Source organism: Peromyscus eremicus, chromosome 10 (assembly GCF_949786415.1).
Source record: "Peromyscus eremicus chromosome 10, PerEre_H2_v1, whole genome shotgun sequence".
Classification (NCBI taxonomy): Eukaryota; Metazoa; Chordata; class Mammalia; order Rodentia; family Cricetidae; genus Peromyscus; species Peromyscus eremicus.
The window spans coordinates 90,066,967-90,080,474 of record NC_081426.1 but is presented as its reverse complement, the minus strand read 5'-3'; the positions used below and the strand labels follow the sequence as shown (position 1 = coordinate 90,080,474).

The following is a 13,508-nucleotide window of genomic DNA, read 5'->3' as shown; positions in this document are numbered from 1 at the left end:
ATAAAATTTGCCTGAGGATCAGAGGACAGAACAAGCCACTAGATTAAACATAGATGCCAGGCAGTGGTGACACACACTTTTAATCCCAGCACTCAGGAAGCAGAGCTCCATCTTGATCTCTTAAGTTCAAAGCTACCCAGGACTACATGAGATTGATTCAGTCTAGGAGAGAAACAGAGCCAGGCAGTGGTGGCACACACCTTTAATCCCAGTACTTGGGAGTCACACACCTTTAATCCCAGCACTTGAGATCTCATGCCTCTGCTACCAGTATTTGGAAAGCACACACGCCATTAATCTCATCACTAGGAAGGAAGTGATGGCTGGACAGAGAAAGGTCTATAAGGCGTGAGGAGACAGGAACTAGAGCCCTTTTTCAGCTGAACTCCTTTTGGCTGAGGACTCAGAGATAGTCAGTCAGGGATTCGTGGAGTTGGCGAAGTGAGAAGTAGCTGTGGCTTGTTCCTTTGTCTCTCTGATCTTTCAGGCAAGCTTTATTTGATACACAATATATCACCACAGTGTTTTGTTTTGTTTTTATTCTGGTTTGGGTTTTGTTTGTTTGCTTGTTTGTTTTCTAAAGAGAAAGACAGAAAGGGTGTGTAGTTGAGTGGGTGGGGAGAATCTGGGAGCAGTTGGGAGGGGAAACCAAGGTCAGAATCTATAGTATGATGGAAAAAATTTTCAGTTAAAAAAAAAAAACAAACACAAATTTCTTTTTACAATTGCATGAATGACATGTGATGATTATTAACAAATTCAAAGATGTAAAAAGTAAAGGGAGAAGATTCTCATCTCTATGCCAAACTGCAACACTTGCCCTGTACCCTGTCCAGCTGGTATATGGTAGAGTGTAGCATTCCCTCTTAAGACTGCCTTTGTAGTTAAGCGGAAGAGACAGCTCTCGGGTGAGGGTTGAAGCCAGCACACCAGGACATCTGTCACTAACATCCGCGGAATTTCTTCAGTTGCTGTAGAGTTCGTGCATCCTAACAGAGGTAGCTTCCTCCACGGTGACATCTGTGTGACATCAGGGAGGCCACTTGGCAGCACAGGCATGGACTCCTCTCACTGGGGCTGTTTGTACAAGACTCTTCATTCTTAAATTGCATTGATGTGTCTTATCAGTTTCCGAATCCATATAGCAAGAGCTGAGTATTTTTCAGCTAAGCACTGTCAAGACTGAGTGTGACAACGGGCTTTACAGTTTTGTCCTCTTACTGAAAACATCTTTCATTTCTTTAGTCAAAGCGAAGATCTCAGGGATTGTCGCTGGATGCTGTTTACCACTGCCTCAATAGGACCATCTTGTACCAGTTCTCACGTGCACACAAAACTGTCCCTCAGCAAGTAGCTCTCCTTGATTCACTCAGGGTCCTTACTGTAAACCGGAACTTGATCCTTGGACCCGGCAACCATGACCAAGAATTTATTAGCTGTCTTGCTCACTGCCTGATTAATCTACATGTTGGAAGGTAAGTTTCTCTGATACCGTTTGCCCTGTTGTCTTTAATAGCATCCCATCAGAACTCCTTTATGCTCCTTTTCCTTTTAATTAGTTTTATTTACTGCTTTAATGAAAAAGGTTCAGGGCAAGTATTGCATTTCAGCAGCGATAATGAGGATTTTTTTTCTTTTCATTTACTTTTACATCTTTAAATTTGCTAGTAATAATCATATGTAATTCATATAATTGTAAAAAGATATTTGCTTTTTTTTTAATTGGAAAAAAATGTGTTTTCATACAATAGATTCTGGTCATGATTTTCCTTCCCAACTCCTCCCAGGTTCTCCCCACCAACCCAACTACCACCTTCTCTCTCTCTCTCTCTCTCTCTCTCTCTCTCTCTCTCTCTCTTTCTCTCTCTCTCTCAAAAACAAACAAGCTAGTAAAAAAAATATTAAAAGAAAACAGAGAAAAACACAAGAAACACACAGGCATGTGCATACCCAAATAAAACCCATAAAAGCACAAAACCAGAAACCGTAGTGTACAAACAAGACTGGTAAGATTAAAAGAAAAAATTCCCAAAGCAGTATGAGACAAAACGGCTACAAAATTACCACCGGGGTCCTTGTGTGTTGGCCATCTACTGCTGTAGTAGGAAGAACCATGTGTGTAGTTACCTCCAGGAGGCAAGAGCTTGGCTCTTAGAGCAGCTGCCAATGAAACGGGGAGAGCTACAGTCTGGAGAGGACCCTGACATGCAACAGCCTTTTTAGAGAAGTGACCTCTTTGTAAATTTAAGATAAAACTGTTAATACTAATCTAAAATTCTTAAATGTTACATGATAGTCTTGATCCCCTAAAAACGCTTGAACTATGTGTAGCCAAGTGCATCTGTGAGCTCACCCCTTAAAAATGGCACCTTTGTGTTAAACAAGGAGCCCTCTTTTTGTATCTGCTGAGTGTCCGTCTGCCAGTAGTGGAGTGAAGTGCTGGGCCAGTGCTCATATGTGTCTGCAGGGTAATTCGTAGTCGTGACAGCTTTGAGTCTAATTGTTTCTTCAGCTACTTGAACCTGGTTTGAATGTTTCAGCAACGTGGAAGGATTTGGTCTGGAAGCGGAAGCACGCATGACCACGTGGCACATCATGATTCCCTCAGATATTGAACCAGACGGTGGCTACAGCCAGGATATCAGTGAAGGTAACCGTCCCTCACTGGCTGTGGATGTGTTGTTGTTCATCTCCAGCTTTTAGACATAATGTTGGTTTCAACACCTCCTAACATATCCAATCTGTCCCCTCACCAACCTGCCACAGACCATCTTCAATGCCAAGATGAGTGAGCCCAAAATGCTGACCTTCAACCTTCTTATGAAAGTTGGTGGCGTTTGTGCTGCAGATACTAACTTGGCATTTCCTAGAAAGAAAAGTGCCTGTTGCTTAGGTTGGCATGTCCCCTTTAGAGGCAGATGTCTTCTGAGACAGGTTGTCATTGGTACCGTTTGATCTTTTTGCTTATGTGTTTATTTTTGAGATAAGGTTTCATTGCATACCTAGGCTGACCTTGAAAACTCTATGTGCCTCAACCTAGCCCTGAGATGGCAGTGATCCTCCTGCCTCAGGTTCCCACATCTTATTCTCTTTTAGAATCTCATTTTTCCCAGTCCTATAAGCATCATGTATTGAAGCCTTCATGTAGATTGATTTCTTACTTCATATGTTCTAGGTCCAAGCTGATATCACTCCATAGTGTATATCTCCCAGCAATTCCATGGGGTAGTATTATGTGTGGTCTTATCCTGGAGAAGGCTAGAACTCAATTCTTCCCTATTCATTTATCTAAGCAATTGGTACTTCTGTCTTCTACCAAAACGTCTTGATCCCCCAAACTGAGGTTCACCTCCCGGAACTGGAAGTCTAGAGACTTTGTTCCTGCAGTGTGCTCTGTAGACCAGCATCTTCAGTCTCTCTTGGAACTCCTAAGACTGGAGATTCTTGACCCCCGTCATATCCAAGGGCTGACGCTGGCCATCTATCACGAGCACTCAGAGGGATTCTGAGGCTTGCTAAGGATGGATGGGCGAGCTGCTATTGGTGGGAGTATAAACTGATGCACTCACCATGAGAGTGAGTGTGGAGATTCCTCAAAAACCTAAAAAAGGAAGCCAGTTATGGTAGTGCACACCTTTAATACCAGCACTCAGAAGGTAGAAGCGGGCAGGTGTCTGAAAGTTCAAGGCCAATAGCCAAGGCTGCATAGTGAAGCCCTGTCTCAAAGGAAAAAAAAAATAGAGCTACCTTACCTGTACCTCTCCTGGGTGTATACCCAGAGATCTAAGTCAGCTAACTTAGAGATATTTGCACATCCATTTTTGGTTTTTTTGTTTGTTTGTTTGTTTTTTTGGGGACAGGGTTTCTCTGTGTAGTTTTGTGCCTTTCCTGGGGTCTACAGAGCGAGATCCAGGTAAGGCACATCCATTTTTATGTCTGTGCTATTCGGCTACACAAAATAGCCAGGAAACAGAACCAGCCTAGAAAATAAAATGTGTCCATATGCATGATAGAAAGAAAAATGAAATCTTGGCAAAAGATGATACTGGAAAATCGTTGTTAAGTGAAATAAGCCGGACTCAGAAAGAAATACTACCTGTTTATTCTCATGTGGAATCTAGATTTACATGTGTGTGTGTATGTGTGAGAGGCAGACAAATGGAGAAGCTGAGGTCGTGAGATTTAAAGGGGTCACCATGAGAGAACAGGGAGAGATTGTAAGAGAGAATAAGGTGGGAAGAGTGAGGTGTGGGGTGCATGTGACGTGAAAACAGACGGGGGGGGGGCTCCCAAGGGGGAGGAAGAGTGCCAGCAAGAGGGGGAGAATGGGAGGCTTGAATAAAGATTACGTGTATGTTTGAAGGTGCCATGATGACCCCTCTGGTTTTGTGCTCTAAGTTTAATTTATATAAAGAAAATAAAGTAAAAATTGCTTTTAAGAGCCTGAGGCTACAGGCCTGGCAGAGTGCTTGAATAGCACAGACGGGCCGTGGATTCAGTTGGGGGTAAAGGACAGTCTGAGATACCGATTCTTCTCTGGAAGTTGGTCGATAAATACTTGTAATTTTCAATTTTATAAATGAACCATATATCATTTTCACATGGATGTAAAGATTTGGGAGGGGGGTGGTTGAGACAGGGTTTCTCTGTGTAACAGTCCTGGAACTCACTCTGCAGACCAGGCTGGCCTCGAACTCACAGAGATCTGCCTGCCTCTGCCTCCTGAGTGCTGGGATTAAAGGCGTGGGCCACTACTGCTTGGCTAAATATTTTTTTAAATGTTTTCCACATATACAATCCTTAACTTTGGCTTCTCTAAGTTAAGTAATTCTCTTCGTTGAACTGAAAATAATCTAATTGTAAAATTTCATTTTACAATTGAATACAATAGTTCAAATTCCAAGATGGAAAGCTTGGGGAGAAGCACTGCCTTTGTGTTCTCTCTGGAGCCTTTTCTTTCTTTCTTTCCCTTCTCAAGGGCGTCAGCTTCTCCTCAAAGCTGTCAACAGAGTTTGGACGGAGCTGATCCACAGTAAGAAGCAAGTCCTGGAGGAGCTCTTCAGAGTCAGCCTGCCCGTGAACGACAGGGGCCACGTGGACATAGCCACCGCACGGCCACTCATTGAAGAGGCTGCTTTGAAATGCTGGCAGAATCATTTGGGTAAGGAGGCCCAGAGACGATGCGGCTTCTGCCCCGGGTGCATGCACGCTGTACAGCAGAGGCTGTCACTGTCCACACTGCAGATGGACGTCACTATGTCAGCTTCGTGTCTGTGTCCGCAGCCTTTGATCCTTAACTCTAAGATTTTAGAGGCCCTTAAAGCATGGTTTCTTATTCAGAGTAGCTGTTTTTATCATAGTAGGTACCAGTGTTCATTCGTTTTGCTGTGATGATGTTAATGTATATATGTGGGATACTGCCATGGACCCTTAGTGGTAAACAGTGTATAGTGTTTAGACTTCGCAGCTTTCTTAAAATCCAAAACATTTTGTATTCCAAAATATTCTCAACAACAAATACTTTGAGATAATAGATTGTGAATCATTAGCATAGAGACACATTCTAATTTAAATAAGTTTTCATATTAGTAGAAGAAAGTGACATTACAACCAAATATAAATTCAGCTACCACACTAATTCTCAAGCACCTGACATGAAACATAAATAAGTCTGTGATACCTGTAAGAGACTCTGAGCTTTGTGACTTTTGGTCTGTAGCAGTTCTTCATCTGTTGGTGAATCATCTCCAGATCTGCTCGCAGGCACAGGAAAGGGGCAGGGATCACTACTCCTACGCCGCTGTGTTTTCTGTACCTACACGCCTACAGTCGCATGTACATGGGCTCAATAACAGACTGAAAATTTCACAACTAGTGAAATTGACCAGCGATAGCCTTGTACTGTGATAGACATGTTCACATTACATGATAAAACAGCGATAGCCTTGTACTGTGATAGACACGTTCACATTACATGATAGAATGGCGATAGCCTTGTACTGTGATAGACACATTCACATTACATAATAGAACGGCGATAGCCTTGTACTGTGGTAGACACATTCACATTACATGATAGAACAGCCATAGCCTTGTACTGTGGTAGACACATTCACATTACATGATAGAACAGCCATAGCCTTGTACTGTGGTAGACACGTTCACATTACATGAATGTGGTCTGACTTTCACAATTGAATTTCTTGTTGCCCTGCAGTCATATTTTCAGACTGTGATTGACCACTGAGAGCTACAGATCCAGGAAGGGAATCATGGATAATGGGGAGATAATTGTGATCTGTAACCACATGAAATAGTCCAAGACTAATAAATACATGATGAATTGTATAGTTGCCTAATTTTAAATTTACAGCCCATGAAAAGAAATGCATAAGTCGAGGAGAAGCCTTGGTGCCTACCACACAGTCCAAACTGTCCCGGGTCAGCAGCGGCTTCGGTCTTTCCAAACTGACAGGGTCAAGAAGAAATCGAAAGGAAAGTGGCCTTCATAAACACAATCCTTCCACCCAGGTACGAGGGTTGACGCCACGGTTCCTACCTTTAGGATTTATATCTCCAGGTCTAGTTTCGATGTTTTCTATAATACTGCTAACATATGCAAGCAAGTTTGATGTAGAACTTTTCCATGTTCTGCTTTAGAAGAGAGAAGTGACAGATTCCAGAGTGTCTTCATTTTGTAAAATGCACACAGCACTGAGTATGTATATCCATTTCATAACTGGACCCAAGTGACAGTCAGAGACCTGTTAAATTTTTTTCACAATTTTCTGACTTTGAATAATACTCGCATTGATAATATAGAAATTCTAAGGAGTAACAGAGGAGTGTTTATCATCTAGTTGTCAATGCTTGTGATTGGTTTGTTTTAATCTTATGTACCTCCTCCATTAACCCTTCATCCTCATACAGCCCTTAAGCCAGTGGCAGTGTGAAGAAGGTTTAAAAGAGTTGGCATGTGTCCATCCTCCGTGTGCCACACTGGGCTTCTGAGAAGTGGACTTTGAGGTGGAGTCCAGTATGCAGAAGGGAATTAGGGAATGCCCTGGGAATCCATCCCTACGGAAAATCGAAGGGAACTGGTGCTGGGAAGCATCAGACTATAGTGTACTTCGCCCTCGTTGGCTGAAGAAGAATATAGGCCACACTGATCTCTTCGAGTTAGCTGGCCAGATTTTAACTCTTCTGTTCAGAACTAATTTCAGGCACTGTTAGCTCATTTTTTTCCCCAAGAAATCAAGAAAATTTTAAGGCTCTTTTCTTATGGTTTGTTAGGAGATTTCCCAGTGGATGTTTACACACATCGCTGTTGTGCGTGACCTGGTGGACACACAGTACAAGGAATATCAGGAGGTGAGCATCCGTAACACTAGCACTGGTGTGTATGGCACCTTTGGGTGTGATGTTTGCTCTCTGTTTTAAATGTCACATTCTTGGGTCACAGCAAACCCCACTTCTCATGAAACTATTAGCTTTGTTTCCTTAAACTATAAATAAAATATGACTTATATTTACTGAAATGAGTTGGATTGAATTTGTTTCCCAATTATAACTTCATTTCAAGTTATTTGTGTTTTTGGTTTTTCTCATTGGGAAACCAACGTGGACTCTCTCTGCAGCGTCAGCAGAATGCTCTGAAGTACGTGACTGAGGAATGGTGCCAGATTGAGTGTGAGCTGCTGCGGGAGCGAGGATTATGGGGTCCCCCCATTGGCTCCCATCTAGACAAATGGATGTTAGAGATGACAGAGGGGCCCTGCCGAATGAGGAAGAAAATGGTGCGCAATGACATGTTCTATAACCACTATCCTTACGTGCCAGAAACAGAGCAGGAGACAAATGTGACGGTGAGTACACATCCGCCTTTATGATGGCTCTCTCCAGCTCTCACACTCATGTTTCCTTGTCAGCTGGTTACCTGTTGGTTAACTGTGGCTGGAGGACTGTGTCTGCAAAACCAGTGCCATCCCATGAGGGGTGCAGGACACACATTACGCGTTAGAACCTCTTTAGTTTTCCACGTTTATGTTTAAAATTGGGAAACGAGTTCTACGACATAGGACTGTTAGGAAGGATTACGTCAGTGGGGAATGTTAAGGGAGTAGTGTCTGCCAGGGAGTAAGCCCCGAGCAGCTCTTGTCTCTCCTGTGGGAGTCCTGGCTCCATTCATCTTGAACTCTGTGGTTTCAACCCCTGTTCTAAGGCTGCCTAGAATGCAGGCCTTAGCGTCAGCATCAGAGTCCATCCACAGATAAACATCCCATTCGGATGAACACTGAGATTGTGACAGGGAGGGATTGCTGTCATCTGTTAATACCTGGGTGTATTTGGAGATGTGCTGAGGGAAACAAGGGAGATGCAGAGAGTTCCCCTCAGTGCGGCGTCTAAGGTAACCAGGCTCACAAGCAGAGGGAGCATGGTAGTCAGGGAGTCCAGGCGTGACCCGGCTGTAGCGGGGCACTGACTACGCTTTGCAGACCTGGTATGCTCAGAGGAACTAGAGGTAATGGTAATGTATTATATGTTTCAGGACTGGTGAGGATTTCATGTGCTCTTTACAAAAGTGGTCAAATGTGAAGTAACCATATTTTTTAACAGAATAAGGATCTTAGACTCTACTAATCATCAAGATTATTGAAAACAGTTCTTTAAATCCTGCTTTTCTCAAAGCTGTTAGTTCCATCAAGAACACCATACTGTGTCTTAAAGCACTGTACCTTCACTGTGGACACATTGCAAACGCAGCGACACCCTCCCCCATATTTTGCAGACTCTTGTAGCACCTGCTTTTGTGAGAGCAGAGCAGTAATCTTTAAATTTTGGTTATTTCCTCCAATTATTCCTTAAGGGTTAAAGCCTACAGCAACCTGATACAATGCTTAAGTGAGTGTTCATTTATTTTAACTGCTTTCAGAAATGCCGAGCTTCCCAGTTAAAATACATCCGAAAGCCATCAACCTGGAGAAAGGACAGGCAGGATCAAGGAAGCAGGGGAAGGAGGGTGCAGGGAGGGCAGTCAGAATATGTGCCACGCAGAAACTGTCTAACAACAACATTAATCAAGAGTCTAAGCTATAACATAGATACACTCTCCTAACATGAAATCAGCTCAGGATTTTGCTTTAAGTGAGGCATACACTTGTGGGTTATTTTTTTCTTGTAACTATAATACACATTACTATATTTATACTTTCTTCTTGAACAGTCTTATTAATTTATACAATTATATGAAAACTTCAGTATTGGGAAAACAAAGATATTCAAGGTTCATATGTGTCTGTAGTTAGGGTTTCTATTGCTGTAATGAAACACCATGACCTAAAAGCTAGCTGGGGAGGAAAGGGTTGATTTGGCTTACATTTCCACATCATAGTCCGTCATTGAAGTAAGTCAGGAGGGGAACTCACACAGGGCAGGAACCTGGAGGCAGGAGCTGATGCAGAGGCCATGGAGAGTGCAGCTTATTGGCTTACTTTCCATAGCTTGCTGAACCCAGGACCACCTGCCCAGGAGTGGCCCCACCCACAATGGGCTGAGCCCTTCCCCATCAATCACTAAGAAAAAGCCTTACAACTACATCTTATAGAGACATTTTCTCAATTGAAATTTCTTCCTTTCAGACAACACTAGTTGTGTGTCAAGCTGATAAAGACTAGCCAGAACAGTACCTAAACCTTTTACCCAAGCAGGGGAGCCCACCAGCCTGTGAGAGCTGAAGAAGCATTCCTAGCAAGAGTATACCATATGGAGCCAGGCTTTTGACAGACAGATTGTGTGTTAGAAACTACAAGGCAGGTGAGAAATGTTGGCTTGTTTATATCGAGTGAAGGAGTGGGTGGGAGGGAGAGACAATTATAGAATACAGAGTTTGTGTCACATGTTACACATACCATGTTCAAGGCCAAAGTTAACCTGAGGTATGGTGAACTTTTCTAAATGAATCATTTTCACTTTAGTTTTAATAATTTAAGATCTGGTAATTTTGAAAGGCACTGCATATTCACTTTTAATATATGGAGCATGCAACCTGTTGGTGAGCTGCACCAGAGTGTGTCTGCAAAGCAGTCAGTTAGATGCTCCACAGAGCAAGTTACATGCAGCTTCATTCATCTAAGTCTCACGGGAGCCCTCCGAGGTCCAGTTAGTATTACCCTTGTGTTCCGCACATGGAACCAATTAACTTATGAAAGGTTAGAGCTGTTAAAGAGTAGGGTGCAGCATGAGCCTAGACCAGCCAGCCCCCTAGTACTCAGATCACATGACAACTTCATTTCCGTATGGTGGTGCAGGACTGTAATCACGTCACCGGGCAGCCACGGGCTAGAGGCTCAAGAGTTCGAGGCCATGCTAGACTGCATCATCACCCTTGAGTTATTCTACACGGAAATTGTTGACTAGGTTTCATCTCTGTTGCTGAACGCCTCGTAGTTAAATGCTGAGCTACGGGACCACCACCATTCTGCCACCTTTAAGTTATAGGTTTGTAATTGCTTCCTGTTCAGCCAACATTGAGAATTTTCTTAAGTCTGAAGTTTTTCTACTATCAGGGAACCAAAAATTTTGGAGGATGGGTATGAGAAAGTGAAAGAGTCAGTTTAATGTGTGTGAAGATGAGCAAAGTATAAATATTTTTTTTGTGTGTGTGTGTATGGATGGATGGGTAGGTAGGTAGGTAGGTAGATGGATGGATGGATGGATGGATGGACGGATAGATAGATTGTATGTTAACTTAAATAATAAAAACTAAAATTTAAAGATATCCACTAAGAAGGGTAAGAGCCAGTTTTCTGGGTCCTGTAGTTAACATGGTATGGGAGAGCCTTTCTTCGAAGAGGAGGACTGTGGGATGCAAATAGGACACTATGGGGTGGGGTTTGAAAAGAGCCATAGAAGTGTGCTCTGCTGAAGTTTGAGCTCCATATCCTTAGAGTAAGTACACCTCTGCCTTCAGCCATGTTGTCTTTAGACATAGAGTTCACTTGACCCTTCTTTCAACTTTCTAAATTCATTGCCTTCTAAAACACAGCCAGACCACTTGCAGTTAACAGGTTGTATCAACCAGAAAACTGCTCCCGGGGACTGTTGACAGGCAGAACAGACTTCGCTGGAGCTAGGGCAGACCTTGTTTATCAGAAGTGATTGTCGTTTTGTTTCTAAGTAACGTTTACATTGTTCTGTTGTATAAGCTGAAGAATACAATGATGATTAAAAAGCTAATTCTGTTTTAGATCTTTCTGTTATAAATTAGTAATTATTTCTGTTGTCTACTATGTCTTGTTTATTAAACCTTTGAGGAAGGGGCAAGGAGGTTGTTTGCGGGGAGGCCGGTTGAGACGGAGTCTCGTAGAGCCCAAGCTGACCTCAAATGCAAACTCTTCTTCCTCCACTTCGCAAGTGCTGAGATCACAGGTGTGAATTTTATTTGTGTGTGTGTGTGTGTGTGTGTGTGTGTGTGTGTGTGTGTGTGTGTGTGTTTGTGCGCCTGCCTGGTATCTTAGGAGGCTGGAAGAGAGCGTCAGGTTCCCTGCAACTATAGTAACGGATGGTTGTAGCCACCATGTATCTGTGAGGGACAGAAGCTGAGTCCTCTCTGCAGCCCCACCCAGATGGCTCTTCAGCTCTGATAACACAGCATACGATATCTTAAAATAGTTTAGCTGCTTGTCTGACTTTGAAGTTTGTTTCCAGAACGTACGATATGTTTTGGTGGGTCGTGCGCCACAGGCTTGAAAGCTTTTAAATCTTGTCAACTAAAATTATTCTAACAAGCAAACCTAAATAACTACTGTTTCGGAAGAACTCAGTCAGAACCGACCCTCTCTGCACAGCGACTGTTTGGGGGGGGGCACTTTCCGTAATACAAGGAGCTGCGTTGTGTGGTGGTGCTGTGTGGATTATGTATCCTCAGCTGACGTTAGGAATCAGCATAGGTTATGAGGAGATGAAAAACCCCGACTCATAGCTCTTGAGTCCTCAATGTAGAAAACAAGATCCTGGCCAGCAAGGTGGCTCGGCACGTAAAGGTGCTTACCAAAAACCTGATGATCTACGTTCAATCCCTGAACCTTCACGGTAGGAGAGAACCAACTCTGGCAAGGTGTCCTGTGTCCTGCACACATGCACTGGGATGCATGTGATGCTACACATGCACACACGCGTGTGCATACACATACACACAAAATAACTAAGTATTTTGAAAATAAGTTAGGTTGTATTTTGCCATTTAAAATGCATCATTAAATACCACACTAATTTTAATTGCATAGGCTTCTTGTTTTTCAAATTAAGAACTTCAAATAAATCTGCTATTCTTTGCAGACATCAGTGTGGTAAGTACTAGCTGCACACCTGTTAACATGGGGTAGCTCCAGGCAGGAAGCTGACTTATTTTACATTTCCCTTTCTGACTAAGGGAGTCTCTGGTAGCTGCCTCATAGATATTTTCGTGTAGATCTCCTAGGACTCGAAAGTAAATGGCTCATTTGGGATAGTCCATCACCAGCATGTTTTAGAGATAGTAAAGTTAAAAGGTATAAAATTATTTTCTAGAAATTTTGAGTGAAAAATTTCTGTATGACCAAAATTATAATAATAATTTAGTATACTTTTTCTGTATAAAGGGCATTGCAGTAATGCCAGCTTGTTGGCGTGGTATTCATGTTTGCCGTTCACTTCTGGACTCACTATTAAAAGTCAGCTCAGTCAAGGGTGGATGAGCAAGTGTGTAACGCAGCACTGACATGTACACATGTTGGGTGTGTACTGCCCACTTCTGGCTGGGGCTATGTACTAGAACAGACAGCAGACACAGAGTTTCGAGACTAGTACCTGGTCCATGTTGTTGTATTCATCATGTATCTATCCTGCAGGGCTTTTTCTCTTTATTAATTTCAGTATTGATCACATGTTAAAACAGTTCTGTTTATTTGGGTTCAGTGTCTTTATAACTTTTTGTTGGGGTAAATCTTACATTTGTTGAAGTTCACAAGCATTAGGATCAAGCCACGGTCTGCTCTGTCGCCGTACCGCTGAGTTACACACCTGACCCCCTTCTTTCTTTCTCAGGGTTGAATTTTAGGACCAGACTTTAGCCTTTAGAGTGGTTTTACTTACTGCTGGGTATGGCGGCTCCGCCCTCCAGGATTTGGGAAGCAGAGGCTGGAGGATTATCCTGAGGCAGTGTAGTCCACATAGTGAATGTCCTGCCCACCAGAGCTGTGTAATGAGACTTGTCTCAAAAAACAAAACTGACAACGGAGACAGTCATTCTTCTGTCGTCAGTTCAGTGAGTTTGGCAGTGTTACCGTACATTGCACCCAGACCGGTGCTGATGTAGGAATGCTGCCGTGTGGCTTATGGCGATTCTTTGGTGTGAGACACTTTTCATTGTCTTCTAAAGTGCAAGATCCACTGAAACCATGTGAAGTACTTGAAAGTCTGCCCTACCCAGGGTCTGCTCTGCCTAGGGAAGGGACCGTGGTAGGACAGGA

General features: G+C 43.0%; 1 protein-coding gene across 1 annotated transcript in view; it reads left to right on the top strand.

Annotated features, from left to right (window-relative positions):
• The window catches only part of Wdfy3 (WD repeat and FYVE domain containing 3), a 220,212-nt gene that overhangs the window by 155,564 nt on the left and 51,140 nt on the right, over nt 1-13,508 (top strand). The window contains exons 38-43 of the mRNA XM_059274816.1: nt 1,246-1,475; nt 2,541-2,650; nt 4,979-5,161; nt 6,374-6,531; nt 7,294-7,371; nt 7,638-7,865. Coding sequence (XP_059130799.1) covers nt 1,246-1,475; nt 2,541-2,650; nt 4,979-5,161; nt 6,374-6,531; nt 7,294-7,371; nt 7,638-7,865 — 987 coding nt within the window. The remainder of the gene's footprint in view (nt 1-1,245; nt 1,476-2,540; nt 2,651-4,978; nt 5,162-6,373; nt 6,532-7,293; nt 7,372-7,637; nt 7,866-13,508) is intronic.